Genomic DNA, 24,551 nt, shown 5'->3' with positions numbered 1-24,551 from the left:
TTTAGTAGAGCCACACATATATCCTTCCATATTATGTCCAATATCTCTGAATTTTCCAAGGGTTTCTGGTCATGATTCATTCCTGTTTATCAAAGTTTATCATTATTTATGTTTTGTATGTAATTTTTTATATCTAATGAGTTTGCTCTCCTATCTGTAATGCCAACTAATTTTCTTTCAGAGAGATGAAGGGACACAAATAACTGTAGTACATTTGCTAAATCCAAGTAAGTTCATTATTCTGTTAATAAAATCATGAATGGTGGCAATCACAGGCAGGGACAGAACATCTCTCAAAGTTTTACTGAAACCAAAATAACTTTTCCTCCCACATTGTCTTGACTATGGACTTAGAATTCAGGCCAGTAGAAAATGACTTTGAGGATAATTGAGGGTCTTTGCCATTCTTCATTGGTATTAGATGGCAACTATATTTCCTGACAGGCTTAATATATCCATTCCTGTTCATTCTGTGAAATGGTCTATGACATACTAATTCCTCGCATAACCTACAAACTATACACAATTCTTAAAAAATACTTTACTCCTTTGTGTAATGTAGCCCTTAACTTTTAATACTAAAAGAAGCTAGAAGTTATCAATAATGATTATACATTTTGATATTGTCTAGCACTTCACACACTATTTCCTTAAAGGTTGGTGGGGAAAAGAAATCCCATAAAACAAATTATCTTCTATTATGTGTTTGTGAGTTCTGACCCAAGTACACTGGTTTCTTCAGAGGAGGGATTTTCAGAGCTTTTATCTATACAAATGCAAATTATGATCTCCAGGTGAGATTTTGTTTAATGTTTATTTCTTTATTTTTGAGAGAGTGGGAGAGTGAGCACAACTGGAGGAAGGATGGAGAGAGGGAGGGAGACACAGAATCTAAAGCAGGCTCCAGGCTCCAAGCTGTCAGTTCAGAGCCTAATGCAGGGCTTGAACCCATGAACCGTGAGATCATGACCTGAGCCAAGTCAGGTCATGACTTAACTGACTGAGCCACCAAGATTTTATTTAAAACAAACATTTAAACATGATTTGGGGACACATTTAATTACAGAATAGTGTTCTGTGGCACTTAGCTTTGGAAAGCTTTAATAAAGACATATTATTATTAGTATTTTATAGTTGTTAACAATCATACTTACTGCCAGTAAATCCAAAAGGAGAAAAATGCCTTCCTTTTCAAGAAAATAATCCTCTAAGGGATAACATCCCAAAATACAGCACCTTAAATAAAAAGGAAGTTATTCCTTTAACAAGGATTCTACTATCTATATATATTGTCTACTTCTATATTTTTGACTATGTTAGATGCCCCATTTAAGAGAAATCATGTATAAGAGAGAGTTTTCTGTGACTGACTTATTTCACTTAGCATAGTGTCTTCCAGGTCCATCCATGTTGCTATAAATAGGATTTTCTTTTTTTAAGGCTGAGTAATATTCCATAGTGTGTATATATACCATATTTTCTTATCCATTCATCTATTGATGGAACATTTGGGTTGTTTCCATATCCTGGTTATTGTGACTAGTGCTGCAATGAACATGGGACTGCAGCTATTTCTTCAAGATCCTGATTTCAATTCTCTTGGATATATACGTAGAAGAGGGATTACTGGATCAGGTGGTAGTTCTATTTTTAATTTTGTGAGGAACCTCCATACTGTTTTCCATAGTGGCTGCACCACTTGGCATTCCTAACAATGTCAAGAGAGTCTCTTTTCTCCATATTCTTGCCAACATTTCTATATCTATATATCTCTCTATATATATCTACCTACCTGTCTATTTACCTATTTTTGTTTTGAATAACCACCCTAGCAGGTATAAGGTGATATCTCATTATGGTTTTGATTTGCATTTTCCTGATGATTAGTTGTTCCATATGAATTTTTAGGATTGTGTTTTCTATTTCTGTAAAAAATATCTTTAGGATTTAATAGGGATTACATGGAGCTATACATCACTTTGACTAGTATGACATTTAAACAATATTAATTATCCCAATCCATGAACACAAGAAGTCCTTCCATTTATTTGTATCTGCTTTCATTTCTTTCATCAGTGCTTTATAGTTTTCAGGGTTTAAGTCTTTTACTTCCTTGGTTATGTTTTTTCCTAAGTACTTTATTCTTTTTGGTGCTATTCTCTTTGATGCTATTTACTTAATTTTCTTTTTGCATAGTTCATTATTGGTGTAAAGAAATGCAACTGATTTTTGTAGATGAGTTTGTATCTTGAAACTTTATAAGCTCATGTAAGCTCATGTAAGCTCATCAAGAGATAATTTTACTTCTTTTTTTCTGATTTAGATGCCTTTTATTTCTTTTTCTTGCCTAATTGCTCTGGCTAGTACTTACAGTATTGAGTAGAAATAGTGAGAGTGGGTATCTTTGCCTGGTTATAGATCTTAAAGGAAAAGCTTTTAGCTTTCCACCATTGAGTATAATGTGGGTTTTTCATCTATGGCCTTTATTGTGTTAAGGCAAGTTCCTTCTCTACCTAATTTGTTGAGAGTTTGTTTTTATCATGAAAGGGTGTTGAATTTTGTCACATGCATTTTTTCTAGAACTGAGATGATTGTGATTTTTGTTCTTCATTGTGTTAATGTGGTATATCACACTGATTGATTTGCTTGTATTGAGCAATTCTTGCATGCCAAGGATAAATCCCACTTGGTAATGGTGTATGATCCTTTTAATTTGTTGTTGAATTCAGTTTGCTAATATTTTCTATAGGACTTTTGCTTCTATGATCCTCAGGAATATTGCTCTGTAGTTTTTCTTTTCTTATAGTATCTTTGTGTGGCTTTGGTATCATGGTGATGCTGGCCTCATAAAATGATTTTGGAAGTGTTCCCTTTTCTATATTTTGGAAGAATTTAAGGATTGTATTAATTCTTCTTTAAATGTTTGGTAAATTTCAACTGTGAAGCTCTCAAGTCCTGAGCTGTTTTTGTTAGGAGGTTTGTTTTTTGTTTTTTAGAGAGGGAGAGAGAGCACAAGCTGGGGAGAGGGGCAGAGGGGCAGAGGAAGAGAGAGAAAGAGAGAGAGAGAATCTTGAGCAGACTTCACGCTGAGCACAGAGCCCAACATGGGCTTAGTCTCACTATTGGGAGATTATAACCTGAGCCAAAATCAAGAGTCAGACACCTAACTGACTCAGCCACCCAGGTGTTCCAGGAGGTTTTTGATTACTGATTGAATCTCCTTATTGTTATTGGTCTTTTCAGGCTTTCTAATTCTTCTTGATTCAGTCTTGGTGGGTTGTATGTTTCTAGGAATTTTATCTATTTCTTCTATATTGTACAATTTGTTGGCATAGAGTTGTTCATAATAATCCCTTATGATCTTTTTTATTTCTATGGCATCTGTTGTGATATGTTGTTTCATTTACATCATTTATTTTGAATCATCTTCCTTCTTTTTCTTCATCTAGTTAGTGCTTTGTAGACTTTAATATCTTTTCAAAACAAACCAGCTCTTATTTTTCTGGATTTCTTCCCAATCCCTCATTTATTTCTGTTCTAATCTTTATTATTTTCTTTATTCTGCCAACTTTGAGCTTAGTTTGTTCTTCCTTTACTAGTTCCTTTATGTGTAAAGTTAGGTTGTTTGAATCATTCTTCTTTTCTATCTAGGTATTTATCCCCATAAACTTCCCTCTTAGCACTGCTGTTGCTGTATCACATAAGTTTTGTTATGCTGTATTTTCATTTTAGTTTGTCTTGAGAAATTTCTAATTTTCCTTTTGCTTTTGTCTTTGACCCAGTGGTAGTTCAAGAGTGTGTTAATTCCCATGCATTTGTGAATTTTCCTAATTTCCATTTGGTATTGATTTCTAGTTTTCTTCCATTGTGGTCAGAAAAGATATTTTGAATGATTTAAGTCTTCTTAAATTTGTTAAGACTTGTTTGTGACCTTGTAGGCAGAACCAGCCCCCCATCCTGTGGTTATCTAGGTGCTCTCCAAAAACTACCTCACTGACATAAACTCAGATGTGGTTGAAAGGGGCTTGTTATATATAACAAAAGACACAGCCTTCAAAAGTTATTACTCTGGAGCTATTACAGGAACTGAGAATAAAAGACCAAATATTGTAACAAAAGATGTTCTCATTGCTCTTTGTGTTAGATCTATAGTCAGTTTTTCCCCCCAGATATGCTGCAGTGGGGCTGTCATGAATCCCACCCAAGCAGAAAAAAAGAAATACGTTAAGCGTTAATGATATTTGAAACTCAAGTAATTTTCTCCAAGACAAAATTTCATAAATTAATGTTAAGAAAAGCAATATTTATTTATTTATTGCTCTTTAGGAATGCTAAGACATTTGGGGAAAAATATTGGTTAGGAAATACCTAATCAATTAGTTTTTGACTCTTCAAAGAGGAAATGAGTGAGGAACTGTGTGAATAAAAGTAGATGCTTGTGTTTTTCCAGACCAGGCCAAAATGGAATGGATTCAAATCACAAAAACAAGAATTTAAGTTTATATACAAACTTGTATCCTGAGTTACAGACAAGATTGCTTTCCAAAGGATGTTAGTAAATATCGTTTCTGGATTATTGAAAAGAAAAAGGCAAAAAGGCAAAAAAAAAAAAAAAAAGGGCATTGGAAGAGTTATCTTTATGGTGTGATTTTAAGGGAAGAAAAATTTTTTTATGAGTTTAGCAAAACTTATTGAAGCTTAAATTGTGGTACAAAAATACATTTCAACTGATTTAAGAGAGAAATTATTGCAACAAAATTTTCCCTACTCTATCATACACACTAGAGTTAATTTCAATTATTATCCAATCTATAGTTTTGTTCTAGGCTTTTATTCCATACAAATTTGTGCAGTTTTTAAAAATTAGATAGAAATCTTAAATCTATTTAAAAAAATCAGACCTCAAGCCAACAAATGTCATGAGGTAATTTTCTTGTATTATAGTTCTAACTTGGTTACAGTAATACTCACCAAATGCTGTCCAGTGTACTAAAAAGAAGTACATTATAGCCTAATCCACTCTGAAACTTCATGGGGTCGGTTTTCATTACATGAAGAATTATATCCACTCCTTCTGTTCCGAAAATTTCCTAAGAGATTTATTTAAAATTATGTTTTGAAATAATCTCATCCTTTTCTATTTCATTTTGTCCCCTAAAACTTTTTCTACCAGAGAAGCAGAAAACACTGTTACTTTATTACACAATTTTTTGAATTAATACTCAGTCTCAGGAGTTTAGGACAAATTATTATAAAGCTAATCATTTTAAGAAAGGGCATCAATCACTATGCTAGCTTAATGTCTCTTTATAATTTTTATTTTTCCCTTTCTTTTTTTTTAAAAAAAATAAACCATAAGCTTGCCCCATGATTTTCTTCCACATTATAATGAATGTAGTCCAATATCCTGTCAGATGAATGCTAGATAGCAAAAACTAATTTAAGAGGCTAAAATTCTATCATGGAAGATTTTTTAATGCTCCCAAGAGAGAAATATACATACGTATATGTATACATAATATATTTCTCTCATATATATATGAGACTCATATAAGGTTTTGTAAAACCTTTAATAATTTATATCAAGTTATTACCAGTTAATATTTCTCCCTTAACAATTACCTTTCCCATTGCTTTGTTGTTCAGTTCTGCTACCCAGTAAGCAAGACTATGAACATTTTTCCAGAAGAACACAGGCACAGGATGACAGAATAGAAGGAAAAGTTGCACCAAAGCTCAGAGCGAGGTGTGGATTTACTGTTCTTGCTGGCTTTCCCTAAAACCCCTCTATTGAAAACTTCATAATCTTTAATTTTTATCTTTCCAATTCTATCTTTTGCTATTTATCAATCTTAGAGACCCAGAGTTTGTTATAGAGTTAAAAAAGATCAAAGGGAATTAAGCTCTTTTTTTCTAATTTTTAATTCCAGTTATGAATTCAATTTTCTCCAAGTTTTTATTTAAATTCCACTTAGTTAACACAGTGTAATATTAATTTAAGGTGTAGAATTCAGTGATTCATCACTTACATACAGCACCCAGGGTTTCACACAAGTGCTCCTTAATGCCCATCACCCTGAATCAAAGGTAAACTCAAAAAACATTTATAATGCTACAGCCACTTTGCAAGAACTGTTTTCCAGTTTCTTAAAAACAGACACCTATTTTATGAACCATTAATTGCACTCCTAGGTATTTAGGAGAAATGAAAGAATGATGTCCACAAAAAGACAACTATAAAAATGTTCACTGAAGCTTTATACATAATAGTCCCAAATGGAAACAACCTAAGTGTTTATCAATAGGGGAATGGATAAAAAAAATTTGGTATATTCAAGGAGTGAAATACTATTCAGCAATAAAAAGGAATGAACTGCTGATACCTACAACAATATCAATATATTTCAGAAATATAATGCTGGATGACAGAAACCAGTTATAAAACAGTAAATACTATGTGGTTCCATTCATATAAAGTAAATAAATAGGCAATACTAACTTAAGGGGATAGAAATCAGAATAGTGGTTACCTGAAGGCAAGTGGGGGTATGGCTGCTAAGGAGCATGAAAGAATTTTATAGGGATGGGGCACCTGGTGGCTTAGTCAGTTAAGCATTTAACTCTTGATTTTGGCTCAGGTCATGATCTCACAGATGTGGGATCAAGCCCCACATCAGGCTCTGTGGAGAGCATGGAGCCTGCTTGGAATTCTCCCTCTCTGTCCCTCCCCTGCGAGTGCTTGCTCTCTCTCTCTCTCTCTCTCTCTCTCTCTCCCTCTGTCTCTCAAAAATAAATAAATTAAAAAAAAAAGAATTTTATAGTGAGATAACAATAGTCTGTTTTAATTGGGGTACTGGTTAAATGGGTATATACATTCATCAAAACCTATCAAAATATACACAAAATATATATTTTATCATATATAAGAATACAAAAAAGAATATTAAAACGTCACAGGATTAAAAAAACACCAACATTTATGGACACCAAGAAAAAGTTGAGGAGGAGGAGTTAAAGTGGCAGACGAGTAGGGGGACCAGGATTTCCCTCCTCCCTCAAACACAGCTATATTGAGGTTAGAGCATTTGGAACACCAGGAAATCAATCTGGCGGGGGTGTGGGGGGTAGCAGAAGGATCTCCACGGGTTGCGGGAGACAGCTTAGTGGGTCAGAGGTGCATGTATGCAAACTGGGGGAGATAAAACAGTGTAGGCATGGAGGGGAAGGAACCTCTTCTTTGGAGAGACAAAAGGGAAAGACAGGCTGTGGAATTGTGGTATTGTGTTAGTACAAGAGTAAAACCTCTCCAGACCACGGACTGGGGAGTGAGAAATATGGAGAGTGCCAGTTTCTACCTTGCAAACAGCACCAGGAGCTGAGGATCAGAGTTTTCAAAATTGTGTGGCTTTCTTCAGACTGACAAATTCCTAGACACTCACACACTACCAAAACTCAAACAGGAAGAAATAGAAAATTGGATCAGACCCATAACCAGCAAAGAAACTAAATTGGTTATCAAACATCTCCTAACAAGTAAGAGTCCTGGGCTAGATGGCTTCCCAAGGAAATTATGCCAGATATTTAAAGCAGAGTTAATACCTATTCTTCTCAAACTGTTCCAAAAAATAAAAATGGAAGGAAAGCTTCCAGACTCATTCTAGGAAGCCAGCATTACCTTGATTCCCAAATCAAACAAAGACCCTACTAGAAAGGAGAATTACAGGCCAATATCCTTGATGAACATGGATGCAAAAATTCTCAACAAGATACTAGCCAATCAAATTCAACAGCATATAGAAAGAATTATTCACCATGATCAAGTGGGATTCGTTCCTGGGCTGCAGGGCTGGTTCAATATTCACAAATCAATCAATGTGATACATCACATTAACAGAAGAAAGGATAAGAACCATATGATCCTGTCAATAGATGCATAAAAAGCATTTGACAAAATACAGCATCCTTTCTTAATAAAAACCCTCAAGAAAGTCAGGATAGAAGAAATATACCATAACATCATAAAAGCCATATATGAAAGGCCCTAATACCATCCTCAGTGGGGAAAAACTGAGGGCTTTCCTCATGAGATCAGGAATACAACAGGGATGTCCACTCTCACCATTGTTGCTTAACCTGGTGTTGGAAGTTCTAGCCTCAGCAATCAGACAACAAAATGAAATAAAAGGCATCCAAATTGGCAAAGAAGTGAAACTTACACTCTTTGCAGATGACACGATACTCTGTGTGGAAAACCCAAAAGACTCTATCAAAAACTGCTAGAACTGATACAGGAATTCAGCCAAGTCTTAGGATATAAAATCAATGTACAGAAATCGGTTATATTTATATACATCAATAATGTAGCAACAGAAAGAGATATCAGGGAATCAATCCTATTTACAATTGCACCAAAACCCATAAAATACTAGGAATAAACCTAACCAAAGAGATGAAAAATCTATACACTGAAAACTATGAAAAGCTTATGAAAGAAATTGAAGACACAAATAAAAAGGAAAAATATTCCATGCTCATGGACTAGAAGAATAAATATTGTTAAAATGTCAATACTACCCAAAGCAGTCTACGTATTCAGTGCAATCCCTATCAAAGCATTCTTCACAGAGCTAGAACAAACAATCCTAAAATTTGAATGGAACCACAAAAGTACCTGAGTAATCAAAGTAATGTTGAAAAAGAAAACCAAAGTTAGAGGCATCACAATCCTGGACTTTCTCCTGTTTATTACAAAGCTGTAACCATCAACACATTACGGTATTGGCACAAAAACAGACACATCGACCAATGAATAGAGAATCCAGAACTGGACACACAAATCCTTTGTCCTTTGAGAAAGCAGGAAAGGGTATCCAATGGAAAAAAGACAGTGTCTTTAGCAAATGGTGAGGGGAGAACTGGACAGCAACATACAGAAGGAAGCTGGACCACTTTCTTACACCATACACAAAATAAATTCAGAATAGATAAAAGACCTAAATGTGAGACAGGCAACCATTAAAATCCTACAGTAGAAAACAGGCAGCAACTTCTTTAATCTCAGCCACAGCAACTTCTTACTTCCATGTCTCTGAATGCAAGGGAAGTAAAAGCAAAAATGAATTATTGGTACCTCATCAAGACAAAAAGCTTCTGCACTGCAAAGGAAATGATCAACAAAACTAAAAGGCAACCAACAGAATGGGAGAAGATATTTGCAAATGGCCAATCAGATAAAGGGTTAGTATCCAAAATCTATAAAGAACTTACCAAACTCAACACATGAAAAACAGATAATCCAGTGAAGAAGTAGGCAGAAGACATCAATAGACACTTTTCCAAAGAAGACATCCACATGGCTAATATGCACATGAAAAATATACTCAACATCACATATCATCAGGGAAATAGAAACCAAAACCATAATGAGATACCACCTCATACCAGTCAGAATGGCTAAAATTAACAACTCAGGAAACAACAGATGTTGGCAAGGATGTGGAGAAAGGAGAACCCTCTTGCACTATTGCTGGGAATGCTAACTGGTGCAGCCACTCTGGAAAACAGTGTGGAGTTTCTTCAAAAAATTAAAAATAGAATTACCCTATATCCCAGCAATTGCACTACTAGGAATTTTTCCAAAGGATACAGGAGTGCTGACTTGAAGGGGCACATGCACCCCAATGTTTATAGCAGTGAAATTAATAATAGCCAAATTGTGGAAGAGCCCAAATGTCCATCAACTGATGAATGGATTAAGAAGATGTGGTATATATACATATAATGGAATACTACTCTGTGATGAAAAAGAATGAAATCCTGCAACAACACAGATGGAACTGGAGGGTATTATGCTAACTGAAATAAGTCAGTTAGAGAAAGGCAGGTATATGATTTCATTTATATGTAGTATTTGAGAAACTTAACAGATGATCATAGGGGAAGGGTAGGAAAAATAAGATAAAAACAGGGAGGCAAACCATAAGAGACTCTTAAATACAGAACAAACTGAGGGTTGATGGAGGTGGGTAAAATGGGTGATGGGCTTTAAGGAGGTCACTTGTCGGGATGAGTACTGGGTATATATGGGCGTAATGAATCACTGGAATCTACTCCTGAAGCCAAGACTACACTCTATGTTAGCTAACTTGAGATTAAAAAAAAAAAAAAGGAGTTCATAGTGCTAGGTGATTGGGAGATCTGAACAAAACTTGGATTCATAGGCATACTTACCTTTCTAGGAATATGATGTTCACAAAGACCAGATAAGATAAGTAATATATCAGATTGAATTTCTAAAACAATGGCTTCTTCTTTGTCATGAGACTTGATTATATTTTTAAAAACTCCTGGTATGAAAAAAATTGAAAGAATGTAAACTTACTGGACATTGTATTTTTATTTTGATCAATTACTGTTTTGAAATCTCTTCTTAAAAAAAGGAAAAAAAAGAAATTCCTTATAAAATTTCAGCTAGAGCAACTATTTTAAAAGGGGCTGTTTTCATTGCACAGTTACTTAGAAGCTGTAGACAGATGATGATAAAGGGACTCTTTGACTACAATCAGTAGCCCCATATGTAGAGCATGTCTAGTACAGAATTAATGGAGTGACATTAAAAGATGCCCTAACAACCTGATACTTTGCCCAGCAAACAAAACTCTTTAGAAATATACAGAGTGCCATGAGGCAGAGATGAGTGCTGCTGCAAATATATGACTAAAATGCCTGATCCCAACTTGCTCATCTCCTTATGGTTAACAGGGTCAATTTTAGGCAAAGGTAGATATCTCTAAATATGTTTTTATTTTTCTGTTACTTTTTTCTGCATTTTCTCCTTATGTCTACCTGGAGGTGTCTTCAACAACTTTAGATAGCAGTATTCCCATGTCCTTTGAAATCTCTCCTCTGCTTTTAATAAAAATTTAGAAAGATTGGAAAAGAGCCACTTACAGTGATGGAATGACAGTCACAATAAAATTTTGCCTCAAAAAGAAGTTTTCCTTCAAGCTTTAAATGAGGAACAAAAGTCATTGCTTCTCTGTTAAAGAAGTCCTTGGCATTAGCAGGAAGGGGTGGAGTTATGTTCCAAACAAAGTAAGAGGGCCACACAAATCACAGCTTATTTCCATAGCTAGCCCTGAAGGGATGATTTTTGGTCCCATTAGCAGAAGGACAGGTGCTGGATCAATCTCTAGGGGGCTAGTTGAGCATGCTGGAGGCCCAGTTTAGGAGCATGCCAGGGAGAGATGGGCCAATGCTCCTTTATTAGGAACACCTAGGAATTCAATCTCATTAGCCAGAGGTCAGATTCTCCTTTCTAGAGGATTTCATTTTCCTTCCTACTTGAGTGCAGGTATGTTACTTTTTATGTTGTCTATCCCACATGTTATGTTAATATTGAATTATTTCCTTCATATTTCAGTATCTTTTAGCTCCTTGCCTTTATCCTCTCCTTGTTCTATTCTTTTTTTTTTTTAATGTTTATTTTTGACAGAGAGAGCGCGCATTGTGGGGGGGGGGGGGGCGGGGGTGCAGAGAGAGGGAGACACAGAATCTGAAACAGACTCCAGGCTCTGAGCTGTCAGCACAGAGTTGGGGCTCGAACTCATGGACTGTGAGATCATGACCTGAGCCGAAGTCAGATGCTCAACCGACAGAGTCACCCAGTCGCCCTCTCCTTGTTCTAAGTCATCAGATATATTTATTCCAGGTTCCTTTTCCTAATACATCATTATACTTAACTTCCCTAATCAAAACCACTAATGGCTCCCCATGCCTAAAGACAATGCTATTCAAAACTCTAGCTTGGCTCCTAACTAGACATATATCTCATATTATTTGTTTTCATAAAACGTTTATTTTCAATTTCTGTTTTTTATTACTTTTAAATTGAAGTATAGTTGAAGCATATGTTCAGTTTTATGAAGACTTCACTTAAGCTAGTTCAGCACACATTATCATACATATTTTGACACCATGTCTCTGCCCCTGCTCTTCCCTTGCTTGAAAAACCATCTCTTTTATTTTTCTGTCTCAAAACTAGCTTTACCCTCCTACCCAAGCTCAATAAAGCTTCCGGCTTAATCCTGCCAAGATTACCCAGCCTTAAAAACTATTGATAACCTCTTAGTTTCTGTGGTATTTACTCTCTGTATTACTCATTAGGGGCCTTACTGATGGTGTTAGGTAACACATGCTATTTTTCTATGATAGACATCTTTTCTTTTGTTCTCATTAAGGCCAAGGTCCTGTGCCTGCACAAAGAGTATTATAAACATTTGCATTTACAATGCAATTACTATTTGTTGAACAAACTATTTGTTGAGCCTTCTGTTGGATTAAGGGAAGGCCACTACTGCCTCTAAGAACTCACATGATAAAGATCAGCTTCTTTCAAGTTAAAGGGAAAGGATTTTAAGAAGAAAAGAATCCTTCTACATTTGTTTTCCCGTGTCTCTACCCCACTTCCTACACAGGTAAGATTAATACTCCTTCCTGGACATATGAAAAATTGTATTTTCTAGACTCTATCCAGTTAGGCTGGTACTGAGTTCTGTACAATGGAATGTGCATAGAAGTGATAATATCTACTTTTGGGTTTGGTCATCCTGAGTAAAATCATCAAGAGAGTGAGTGTTTTTGCTTAGCACCCTTCTCAATATCCTCATTTTAAAAGGCACCGCTATTAAAGGGTACCACTCTACTCCACTAATGATGGAAGAGTAGGCACTTTAACAACATTTAGAAGAGTTTTTGAGTAGGCATTTGTAATTAATTGACATCCAACAAATTATCTCTTACTCATGAGGCAATTACTGAATTTGAATATAACCAAAATAGCTCTTTTCAAAGTCAGGAAAGGTTAGGGCCAGAGGACTATTTATTTCTTAACTAGAAAAAGGTAAAAAGCTTTTAAGGTGTTCTGAGTTTATACTGAGCTCACATGTATGTACTTTGGGGTGAGGTGATTCAACAGTCAAATCTAAGTTGAAAATCAAGGATATGGGGCACCTGGGTGGCTCAGTCAGTTAAACATCCGACTGGCTCAGATTATGTTCTCATAGTTCATGGGTTCTAGCCCCACGTCAGGGGCTCTAAGCTGACAGCTCAGAACCTGGAGCCTGCTTCAGATTCTGTGTCTCTCTCTCTCCCCCTCTCCCCTGCGCGCTCTCTCTCTCCCTCAAATAGCCCCCTCAAAAATGAACATTGTTTTTTTTTAAATCAAGGATATCCTGATATTTCATAACAGAAAAGAATATCCTATGTACATATCTGTATATCCCAGCATACCAGTGTTCTGGTATGTCAGATACACTGGAAAATGGAATGTTATCCTCTTCCTGGCCAAAAAGTAGTGATCTTATTACTAGAAAAATTAAACAGTAGCCCATTACAAAAAAAAAAAAAAAAAAGATAATCCTAAATGAAATAGTATCTGAATTGAGTAAACAGATGTTTACAGAATGAGTGATCATGATGTTTTAGTAAAGACAAACTCTCTTATATAGCAACAATATGAAACAAAAATCAAGAGAATATTCAGGGGTTTTTAAGCTATAAAGACAAAATAAATTTGTAAGAAATATTTCAAACAAAACCTCTAGTTTATAAATATTCTACTTTCATAAGTATACAAACATGTTATGTTTACCTATCAGTTGCTGAATTGTTCCCTTTTCACAAAGATCATTGTTTATAGTCTCATCCTCAAGATAGACCATGGCTCTCAAGAGTCTTAAACTGTAACGCATCTGGGCAAACTTGTTGCCACGGCCGCCTGTACCATGGTAACTATTACCATGACTAAAGAAGGAATCTGTGGAGAAATATTAATAATTTAATACTTTGTATCAACTTACAGCATAAAACATTTCAAGTAAAATAGAATACATCAAATACCTTATATATGTATGCTTAATTTTAAAAAGATGTTAAAATTTTGTCATACTTGTTTTTTTTAGAGAAATAAATAGTATCCTTTCCCCCTTCTCCTTCTCTTCCCAGAATGGAAATATGCTTTAAAATTTTACTCAAATGTGTCATATTGTGTGTATCTGTGGTAACTTGCTACTATTCTTCAGCATTACGGTTTTTAAAGTAGTCACACTCTTACAGACTGAAATATTTAATTGCTTTCAACATTCATTTTATAAATAAATCACAGTTTATCCATTCAGTAGTACAAACTGCTACAGTGAACATTCTGGTTCATGTCTCTTATTCCCACTGAGAAAGGTTTTGCCAAGTGACACCAGAATCATATAGGATATACCCACATTGAATTTTACTTAAATTCCTAAATTGCTTCCCAAAGTGGTTATATGGATACAATGTATAAGACCAATAGATTTTCCCCAATCTGTTAAATGGAAAATGATAGTTTGTTGTTATTTGAATTTGCATTTCTCTGAGTACCAATAGGGTTTAATATCTTTTAATGTTTTTTTTCCTTTTTTTTAAATTTGAGATTTTGTGATTTGGCAGTCCCTATTCTTTGTCACCTTCTCTACAGAGTTATTTTCTTCTTGAGTTCTTTATGAGCCAGGACTCTAATCTTTTATTATTCACAGAAGTGGTAAATGTATTCTCTCAATTTGTAGATTGTTACTTTATTCAGATTTAGTCACACAGGCAATTCTAAATTTTACATGCATTCATCTTAAATTTATTATTAAATGCATTCATCTTCTGTATAGTTTAGGCCCTTCTGGTTTTTAAGTCTTTCCCTACCCTGTTATCATGAAGATATTTTCCCATGTTTTCTTCTAAGATTTTTACAGTTTAACTTTTCACATTTTGGGCTTTAATTTATTTTGCATTTCATTTTTTTTTAACAAGGTGAAAGAACCTAATTTTTATTTTCACTGAAAGCAATATCATCTCTGATAATGCCAACCTCCCATATATTCTATTTTCATTGATCTATTCCTTGTCTAATACCGTACAGTTTTAATTACTATAGCTTTATGGTAGGTCTTGGTAAATAGCAAGGCTAGTTCTCCTTTCTTTTTTACAATAATATGCATTCTTTAAGAGGTTCTTTAGGGGTACCTGGGTGGCCCAGTCAGTTAATTGTCCATCTCTCGATTTTGGCTCAGGTTGTGATCTCACAATTGTGAGATCGAGCCCCGTGTTGGGCGCACACCTAGTGTTAGCACTGCTTGGGATTCTCTCCCTCTCTCTCTCTGCCCCTCTCCTGCTTGTGTGTGCTCTCTCTCTCAAAATAAATAAACATTTAAAAAAATAAAAGTGTCTTTAGAAGTAGCGTTTTGTTTAAAGCTAAAATAACGTTCAAAAAAGTACTGTTGTGAGTATTGTGTATAGGTTAAAAATGGGTTTCTGGAGCTAGAATGCCTGCATTAAATCCTGGATGTGCTACTTCCTGTGTGACCAAGAACATGTTATTTATTTTTTTTTATTTAAAAAAAATTTTTTAAATGTTTATTTATTTTTGACAGAGAGAAACAGAGCATGAGCAGGGGAGGGGCAGAGAGAGAGGGAGACACAGAATCCAAGGCAGGCTCCAGGCTCTGATCTGTCAGCACAGAGCCTGACGTGGGGCTCAAACCCACAGATTGTTAGATCATGACCTCAGCTGAAGTCGGACACTCAACCAACTTAGCCACCCAGGTGCCCCTGTTATTTAACTTTTTTGATTAAGTTCTACCCATCTGACCAACAGGGATAGAAATAGTACCTATAACCCCTAGATTTGTTGTGAAGACTAAATGAGTTAATACTTGTTAGGTGTTTAAGGCCTTCCACACAGTAGGTACTCAATAACTGTTAGCTATAAGTTTTCCTCATGTTAGGCAGCATTTCCTCTTTTTCCTTATAATCTTTTGTAAACATAAATGATATAAAGAATAGACTGAAGAATTGTTTTATTTAATGCACAGTTTACCAAGAAAAAAATTAGTAACTCAGCATATTAGAAAATAGAGGATAAAAAAAATCAGCTATAATTTTTTCCCTCTCTCATGGATATATGATTTTCTTGATCTACTGAAAATGTATCATACCAAATTATTTCTAGAGCAAAATTACTACCAGAAAAGAATGCAGTATCTTCCTTATAAACGTTTTTTTTTTTTTTAAAGAAAGTCATTTCTTATTTCCTTTCTGAGAATGATGAGAATTGAAATAAAGTATTTGTACAAATTGGGAGTTTGCTAATTTGGTAGGCTATTTGTGGAGTCATTACTTCTGGCTGGAGATTTTAATCTCCATGAAGGTAGAGATTTTATTTTTTTGAACATAAATGTATCTTTAGCAGCTAAAACAGTATCTATACCCAGTAAGTATTCAACAAATATTTGTTGAATAATTAAAATATTTCCAGGACTTAGTATAATTGTTGGATAAGCCTAATGATAAAAAATTTAAATCAGGTTATATGAATGATTTCTTTTACTGAGAGGTACGCGTTACCTATAGTTAGGATATTTACTAATGTGTCAGACTTTAAATGAAATCTCAGATTTTTTCCCTTAAAACAACATGTAAACACATGAATATATTTACATGAATATAAATCACAAGAAACCAGATATATATTTTTATTTCTTTGCTTTAATTAATTTTATTTTTTTCTATGCATATATTGAGAGTTCCGTTGAAATTTGTAAATTAGAATTTTCACAGGGATCACTCACCTTCACTCTCACACCATTGTAAGAATGCAAGGACTCGAGCATTTCCCTGACACAACATATACTCTTCTGTTAGTAAAGGAGCCACTGATGACAAAGTGGCAATTGCGTGCAGTTGTAATTCTTCATACTGTGCTGCAGACCATTCAATTGTTTTGTGTTTCTCAGGTTTTTTAACATAGGTAAACAAAGCCAAGATAACTTTGCCATCAATTAATAGCTATGAGAAAGGGCAAAAAGTACTTTATTAGAAGCATAATTAAAACAGTTTTATTTAATCTAAGAAAATTAAAAATTTCCAATATTATGTTTTATTATGATCATTAAAAAATTATTTCCTTCCTAAAGATCCCAGCCTATGTTAAATAGCAAAACAAAAAACAAAAACAGCAATTGGCTATGATCCCCTTTATCTGGGATATGTACTCTCTAGCTGACAATTATATAAAGCAAGTATTAATGTTTTCATATATGCTGCTTATATATGTAATTTAGCTTCTGCCTATTATTAAACCACAGTAGCAGAAAATTTGGAGCAAACAAACTGCTGCCATTTCTCTCTTCCCTTCACTTTTTGAAAAAGAAACACTTCACAGACTCAATTGTATACTATAAACAAATCAATTTTATCCAGAATAATGACTATGGCTAACTTTTAAGCACCTGCAATATAACTTATATAAATTTTCTATTCAATGAATTCCACTCAGGTCACAAGCCATATTTATAATTACATGCCTAGAATTTTAAAATGGTACTGAATCCATTATTTCACTAAAACAGAACAAAAATGTATAGCTATTAGAATAGGACAATGTTGACAGTTGACAATTGTCAATGTTATAGCTAATTCTTTTTCTTTTCTTTTTTCTTTTCTGTTTTTAGAGAGAGTGTGTGCCAGCAGAGGAGAGGGGCAGAGGTGGGGGGAGAGAGAGAGAATCTCAAGCAGGCTCCACACTCAGCTCAGAGTCCAACACAGGGCATGATCCCACAACCTTGGGATCATGACCTGAGCTGAAATCAAGAGTTGGACACACAACTGACTGAGCCACCCAGGTGCCCCACGGCTAATTCTGATTAATGCTCATATATGGTTCACAAGATAGCAACACATGGTATGCTATATTCTATTCAATTTTCTTTTCATTTGGTATTCTTTTTTATTTAAATTTTTTTTAACATTTATTCATTTTTTGATAGAGACAGAGCATGAGTGGGAGAGGGGCAGAGAGAGAGGGAGACACAGAATCTGAAGCAGGCTCCAGGCTCTGAACTGACAGCACAGAGCCCGATGCGGGGCTCAAACTCATGGACCATGAGATCATGACCTGAGCCAAAGTTGGATGCCCAACCAACTAAGCCACCCAGGCGCCCCTTCATTTGGTATTATTCTATAAAGATTTTTTCACAATAACATCTATGATTATTTTCTAAATTTTCTACTAGTCCATGTGGAATGAACACAAGATGTAGATGTGAGAAAATAGGAATAAGAACAACAGCTAGTTCTAGCATTACTATAAGTACTAAGTAGATAATGTTTTCTTAATTTTTTCAATGTTTATGTATTTTTGAGAGAGAGAGAGAAACAGAGAGCGAGCAATTGGGGGAGGTGCAGAGAGAGAGAGGGACACAGGATCCGAAGCAGGCTCCAGGTTCTGAGTTGTCAGCACAGAGCCAGACATGGGACTGAAACTCATGGACCCTGAGATCATGACCTGAGCCGAAGTGGGGAGCTTAGCCGACTGAGCCACGCAGGTGCCCCTAAGTGGATGTTTTCAAAATACTCCATGAACTTCAAATAATAGGACATATATTTATCATCATTACTATTAATGGACCACAAACTTACAACATAAAACAAATTAGTTGATTCCACTGCTTACATACTGTATTAAGAATCTCACCACAGTTGTTATGCTATTTGACTCTGTTGTCAATTAAAATTGGTTTATAAATTGTAGTGTACATTTTGTCTCCATAGCTATCATTTTAATAGTTATAGAAGACTCCACTGTACTAATAAAACCATATTTTATGGAATGATTTTCTATTTGGCAATTCAGAAAATACACTTAGTTTCTATAGAGTATATATTTTTGATGTAAATAATAAAGCTATGGGACACCTGGGTGGCTCAGTCAGTTAAGCGTCTGACTTCAGCTCAGGTCATGATCTCATGGCTGGTGGGTTCAAGCCCCATGTCAGGTTCTGTGCTGACAGCTCAGAGCGTGGAGTCTGCTTTGGATTCTGTGTCTACCTCTCTCTCTGCCCCTCCCCCATTTGTGCTCTGTCGCTCTTTCTATCAAAAATAAGTAAAACACTAAAAAATTTAAAAAAAAAGCCATAACTTTAAAGACAATTTTTCTTTCTCTGGGCTTTTTTAGTGTGTATGTTTTTCAAAGTTGTAATACCGAAAAATCCTGAGCTCCTTTAACCCTCATAATAATTCCATGAGGTAGGTGTTATACCCATTTTGAAATTAAGATATCTGGGATTTTTAGAAACTAGACAGCCTATGTGGGATCACGTTGCTAGAAAATGGCAGCAATGCATTCTGCCTGACTAAAGCCTTAGTCATAATATGATCAGAGACAGACTATTAGGTTGGATGGGCCTATATGGATTTTCTTTAATTTTTTTTCTTATTCAAGAGATCTAAATACATAAATAAATCAGTAAGGTTCTCCTGCTTTTATTTGGCTTATGTGGTTTAAATTTAGGTAAATTCACTGTTCATTAAACAGGTAATCAAAAGAAATTTTGCAAAGATGAAATTCTGCCCAATAAAAGTTACTTTCTATAGTAAACCTATGTGTTGATGAAAGATTTGCAGTCATGAGTTTTAAAAAGTTACACTACAAAGTGAGGCAATTTTAGCTTTGTTTTGATTGTTTTTCTTTTTACCTGTATAGTAGGTAAATCTTTACATAAGATCACAATTATATTGAATAGCAGTTTCTTCAACTCAAAATCTTCATAGGAATTAGAGAGCTTAAGACCTTTTACCAAAGGATTTTGACTTTTAACTGTTAGGAGAAAAAAAAAAGAAAATAACAGCTAAAATAATGTATAAAACTCATCAGGATAATTATAGGTTGAAAGCTTTGTAGTTTTTACCTTCATTAAAAGTTGCAAATAGTATCAAATCCCTGGTAAAGCCACATTCCTAATAATAAATACACAGAAGGATGATTTAATTAGATGGAAGTTACAGATGTCTATATTTACTTAATATTTAACTATCTTTATCAGATTCCCTTTGTCATTTATCTGACTTCATAAACTACTCACAACAGAAAGGGATGAAAGCAAGAAATGTAAAGCCAGACAAACTTGTAATTTATTTAATATAAACTTCCTTCTGTTGGTTCTAAGAAATATTTTTAGATTACTCTATATTTTATAGGATCCTATTTAAAATTTGGTAAGAACCCAAAATGTATTAAGACTATAAATTACTCGTGTAATTTATTATTTTTACCCTTAAGTGACAAAACGAGGGAGAAAGATGTTATTTTCGACAGCTTTTCTTCTTAAACAACCCTGCTTGCCACCTTTACCCCAACCAATCTCATTATGTCAAAGGTTTGGTCAAGAGATAACATAACATTTCCTAGTTAACATTAAAAGCCCTGAAGAATAAACAGAATTGCAAACATTTCAGCATGAGGTAACTCATTACTGACAGAGATATCCTAATTGGACTTTGTAATTAGGGAGAGTTTACAAGGACAAACCCTGGGCTTTAGAGCTTGCAGCATTGTACTGCCTTAGGATCCATATAGTTTCTTTAAAAAAAATTTTTTTTTAATGTTTATTTTTGACAGAGAAAGAGACAGAGTACCAGCCGGGGAGGAGCAGAGAGAGAGAGGGAGACACAGAATCTGGAGTGAAGTCCAGGCTCTGAGCTGTCAGCACAGAGCCTGATGTGGGGCTCGAACTCACAAGCTGTGAGATCATGACCTGAGCTGAAGTCGGACGCTTAACCGACTGAGCCACCCAGATGCCCCCTATAGTTTGTTTAAGTGTGGAGATGTTATATGACTCATAAAATGCACCTGGATGTTTCCAAAGATGCTAATGAGAACTTATTAACTAACCAGGGGCTTCCAGAGAAACATACAGGTCTACCCATACATTGCAGCCTTGACTAGGAAGCTATGGAGGATTGTTGCCCCATTTGCACATTATAAAACATGACTGTTCTTTGTTGGGATCATTTGATAACCATTGATATGAGACTGAGGCCTTCGCTCCCAAATTTCCTTTAAGTACAACTTAGAAAGTGTGTGGCTGATATGTGAATGTCATTGCCAAAGATCTCTACTCTGGGGTGTCAATCATTCAATAAGGCTCAGCTTCTGGGATAGCAGAGTAGCTCCTATAAAAAACCTTTCTTCAGCTCCTATAAAAAACCTATAAAAAAACAATCATAAACGCTGACCAAAATATAAAAACAATGGTTTTGTGACCAAAACCAAGCAGATGCTGGAAGGGACTCAGAACTTTGAAGAAAGAAATGGATTTCCCATTTTTTAAAAAATGCAAACTGCATGGGTTTCCCTTTTTAAAAAAAATGGCTTTTAGACTGAGGCCAGGCCCTAGTCTACACCTTGTATGGATGATACAACTCAGAGTAAAGCTGTAATCTTAGTGGTTTGAAGACTCAGAGGGCAGAGGTAATCTCAGGGCAACTGCTACTACTGGGATGTGAAAAGAGAAATCCCACATTAAGGAGAGAGCCACAGAAAGGGAACCTCAACTTCTGTGTATAAACTCCCAAATCTCTGGCTAATGCCTGAATCATGCCAGGGCAGGGAATTCTCAAGCATCCCAAGTGAGGCCAAAAGAAATGAACTCAGATTTGACCTATCATCCACCATAGGGATGAGTAGCCAAACTAAATGCCTATTAATACAAAAAAAGTATATACTTGTCAGAGGAGTACACCAGAATCCACGGTATAGATGCTCATAATAAACCAAAAGACAGGAACTCTCAGCAGAGAAATATAAACTATAAAAAAGGAAACAAAAATTTTTTAAAAATCCCAAAAATGTAACATCTGAAATAAAAATGTACTCGATGGAATAACAGAATGAAGAGGATAGAAAAAAAAAAAAGTCAGTGAATTTACATATATAGACCAATACAAATTATTGAATTTGAAGAATAGAAAAATTATTGAAAAAAGTGAACAGAGCCTCATGACAAACATACATGTAATCTGAATTACAGAAGAAGAGGAGAGAGAGAGGGGCTGAAAAAATACTTGAATAATGGCCCAAAATTCTCCCAATTTAGTAAAATTAAATACTCAGGAAGCTCTATGAATGAACCTCAAACAGGATAAACAAACACAAAGAAAACCACATCTTGGCACATCATAGTGAAACTTTTGAAGACCAAAGATAGAGTGAAAATCTTGAAAAACAGCCAGAAAGAAATGTGATACACTGTCCATGGGGAAACAAGTTGAAATAATAAATATTTCTTATCAGAAACAATGGAAACTAGAAGATGCTAAAAGATAAAAATGTTCAACTTAAGAATTCTATATTCTGTGAACACAGACCTCAATAATTAAGCTGAATTAAGGATATTCTCAGATAAAAGAAACTAAGGGAATTTACTGCCAGCAGCCAGCAGATCTCCATCACAAGAAATGGCAAAGGAAATTCTTTAGGTGAAAGAGAAATGATGCCAGATATAAACTCATATTATCAGAAAGCAAAGTAACGTATCATAAATGGTAAATATGTAAGTAAATTATAAAATATTAAGAGAATCTCAAGTTTCCAAAAGGTTGCAAAGAAGAACTGGCAGAGTGCAAGGGTATCGGTGACCATAATGACATTACAATATACCTGGGCATCACAACAAAGTTCATAACTATTACAACATAGTTTAGGACTCCTTCCCCCCATACCAACTACTTCCACAATTAAAATTAATGCAATTTGATTCATACTTACAATCATTGGTGCTCCAGGATTTTGAGCTATAATTGTAGTGATTACTAATATATCATTTCTAAGCTGACGATCATAATGACTAAAACCTCTCATAAACAGATTTTTAAATACTTCCTTCAAAGTCCTAGAAAGCAAAATCATATCTTTAAAACATATTTTTGTAAATGCTACTTAAGTGTCTACCAACAAAAGCCCCATTTTTATTTTTATTTTTTAATGCTTATTTATTTTTGAGAGATAGAACACAATCAGGGGAAGGGCAGAGAGAGGAAGACAGCAGATCCGAAGTGGGCTATGCATTGTTAGCACAGAGCCTGATGCAGTGCTCAAACTTACAAACCCCAAGATCATGACCTGAGCTGAAGTCTGAGGCTTAACAAACTAAGCCACCCAGGCACCTCCCCCATTTTCATATTATACTATTCATTTCAAAGTATTTGTAATCTTTTCTACATTTCCAAATCTGCCTCTACATAGGATTCAAATGTAAACTACTTAAAGGCTTTTCTTTGTCGTTAATATTAAAAAGTCCTATACCTCCTTACCAAGGCTAATCAAGCCTTTCATGTTATGGTCCCTGCTAATTAGCTTCATCTCTCCCTATTTTACTATTTTCTGCTCTCGATATATTGAATTTCTTTCAGTTTTTTGTTTTTGTTTTTTAATGTTGCTAGGTTCTATTTTCACTTCTGTTCCCCTGTCTAGGACGCAAAACTCTTCTCTGTTGCCAATTCACATTTATCATTCAGACACCAAATTAAGGTTCATCAGGAAGTATTTATTAACTCTCTAAATCTACATCAGGTTTCCTGTAAAATGGGCATTTGTTGCTTTGCCTTCTAGCACTCATTTGTCCTTCTTCTTTCTCTTCTTTCTTTCCTCTTTCTTCTCTTTCTTTTGTTCTCCTTTCTTCTTCCTCCTCCTCCTTCTTCTCATTATTATTATTACTATTGAAAGATTTTATTTTTAAAGTAATCTCTACACCCAATGTGGGGCTTGAACTCACAACCATGAGATCAAGAGTCTCATGATGTACTGAATGACCCAGCCAGGTGCCCCTCACTTGCCCTTCTTATGATAACACTACCCTTATTTTTATTTGGGCATTTACTCTTTCCCCATTTTTGGTCTTGCAAAGATGCCTTCAGCTTCCTTTTAGCCAGAACATTTCTTTGTCACTAGTAATTCATTCTGGAATGGCATATAGCCAATCCAGACTACGCAGGGCCTACAGGGACTCAATTCAAAATATTTTCTTTGGACTTTCAGAATAGCAAGTCTTTTCTGCTTCATTTGGGGTTGTGATGATATGAACGTACACTTCCTAGGTCTCACCATGTGGATCTTGGGAATAAAGATAACACACTGGAAGACTGCAAAGGGATGACGAGGGCCCAACTCCTTTTATTTGCTGAGCCTTGACTACAACTGCCCACAAAACAAGTTTTATCCTTGACTTTGTAGTTACATAAGCCCATAAATATCCTAAATGGTTTAAATCTGTTGGTCTGGGTGTGCTGATTCACTCTTTTCTAAAGAAAAAATGTAGCACCTTGTGATAATGTCTTTCATAACATTTAGTTGCTATTGACTTGTCCATCTCCTAACATCTTACAAATTCCATGAAAGCAGAGACCATGTCTGCATTGCTTTCATTTGTATTTCTATGGCCTAGTAGTAAAGTTGGCACAGAGAAGACAATTACTTGATGAATAAATGAATAAGTAACTTAAAGGCTCACTTATATTTCTTGTTAATGCTTATTGCAACATCTGGAAGACAGTAAGTACTCAAAAATAAGTTTAGTGAATGAACAAATGAAGTAGTTCTTTTAAATGTATAATTTTACTTTATACTTATTCAGAGACATAACTTAGTTTTAATTAATCTACTTTAAAAGCTTTCCAAATAGAAAAAAATT

At 35.0% G+C, this 24,551-nt stretch overlaps 2 protein-coding genes across 12 annotated transcripts in view; one reads left to right on the top strand and one right to left on the bottom strand.

The window, feature by feature from the left end:
* Positions 1–24,551, top strand: part of FAM237B (family with sequence similarity 237 member B) — a 165,878-nt gene that overhangs the window by 45,069 nt on the left and 96,258 nt on the right. The window lies entirely within an intron of this gene.
* CFAP69 (cilia and flagella associated protein 69) overlaps positions 1–24,551 on the bottom strand; it is a 61,644-nt gene that overhangs the window by 12,563 nt on the left and 24,530 nt on the right. For all 6 annotated transcript variants that reach the window (XM_047830865.1, XM_047830874.1, XM_047830884.1 and 3 more), the window contains 8 exons: positions 22,631–22,754; positions 19,773–19,821; positions 19,560–19,681; positions 16,656–16,872; positions 13,652–13,816; positions 10,231–10,346; positions 4,972–5,090; positions 1,155–1,236 (listed from right to left, as the gene is read on the bottom strand). In XM_047830865.1, the coding sequence (XP_047686821.1) occupies positions 1,155–1,236; positions 4,972–5,090; positions 10,231–10,346; positions 13,652–13,816; positions 16,656–16,872; positions 19,560–19,681; positions 19,773–19,821; positions 22,631–22,754 (994 nt within the window). The remainder of the gene's footprint in view (positions 1–1,154; positions 1,237–4,971; positions 5,091–10,230; positions 10,347–13,651; positions 13,817–16,655; positions 16,873–19,559; positions 19,682–19,772; positions 19,822–22,630; positions 22,755–24,551) is intronic.

Source organism: Prionailurus viverrinus, chromosome A2 (assembly GCF_022837055.1).
Source record: "Prionailurus viverrinus isolate Anna chromosome A2, UM_Priviv_1.0, whole genome shotgun sequence".
NCBI classification, from domain to species: Eukaryota; Metazoa; Chordata; class Mammalia; order Carnivora; family Felidae; genus Prionailurus; species Prionailurus viverrinus.
This window is presented reverse-complemented; position numbering and strand designations above follow the sequence as displayed.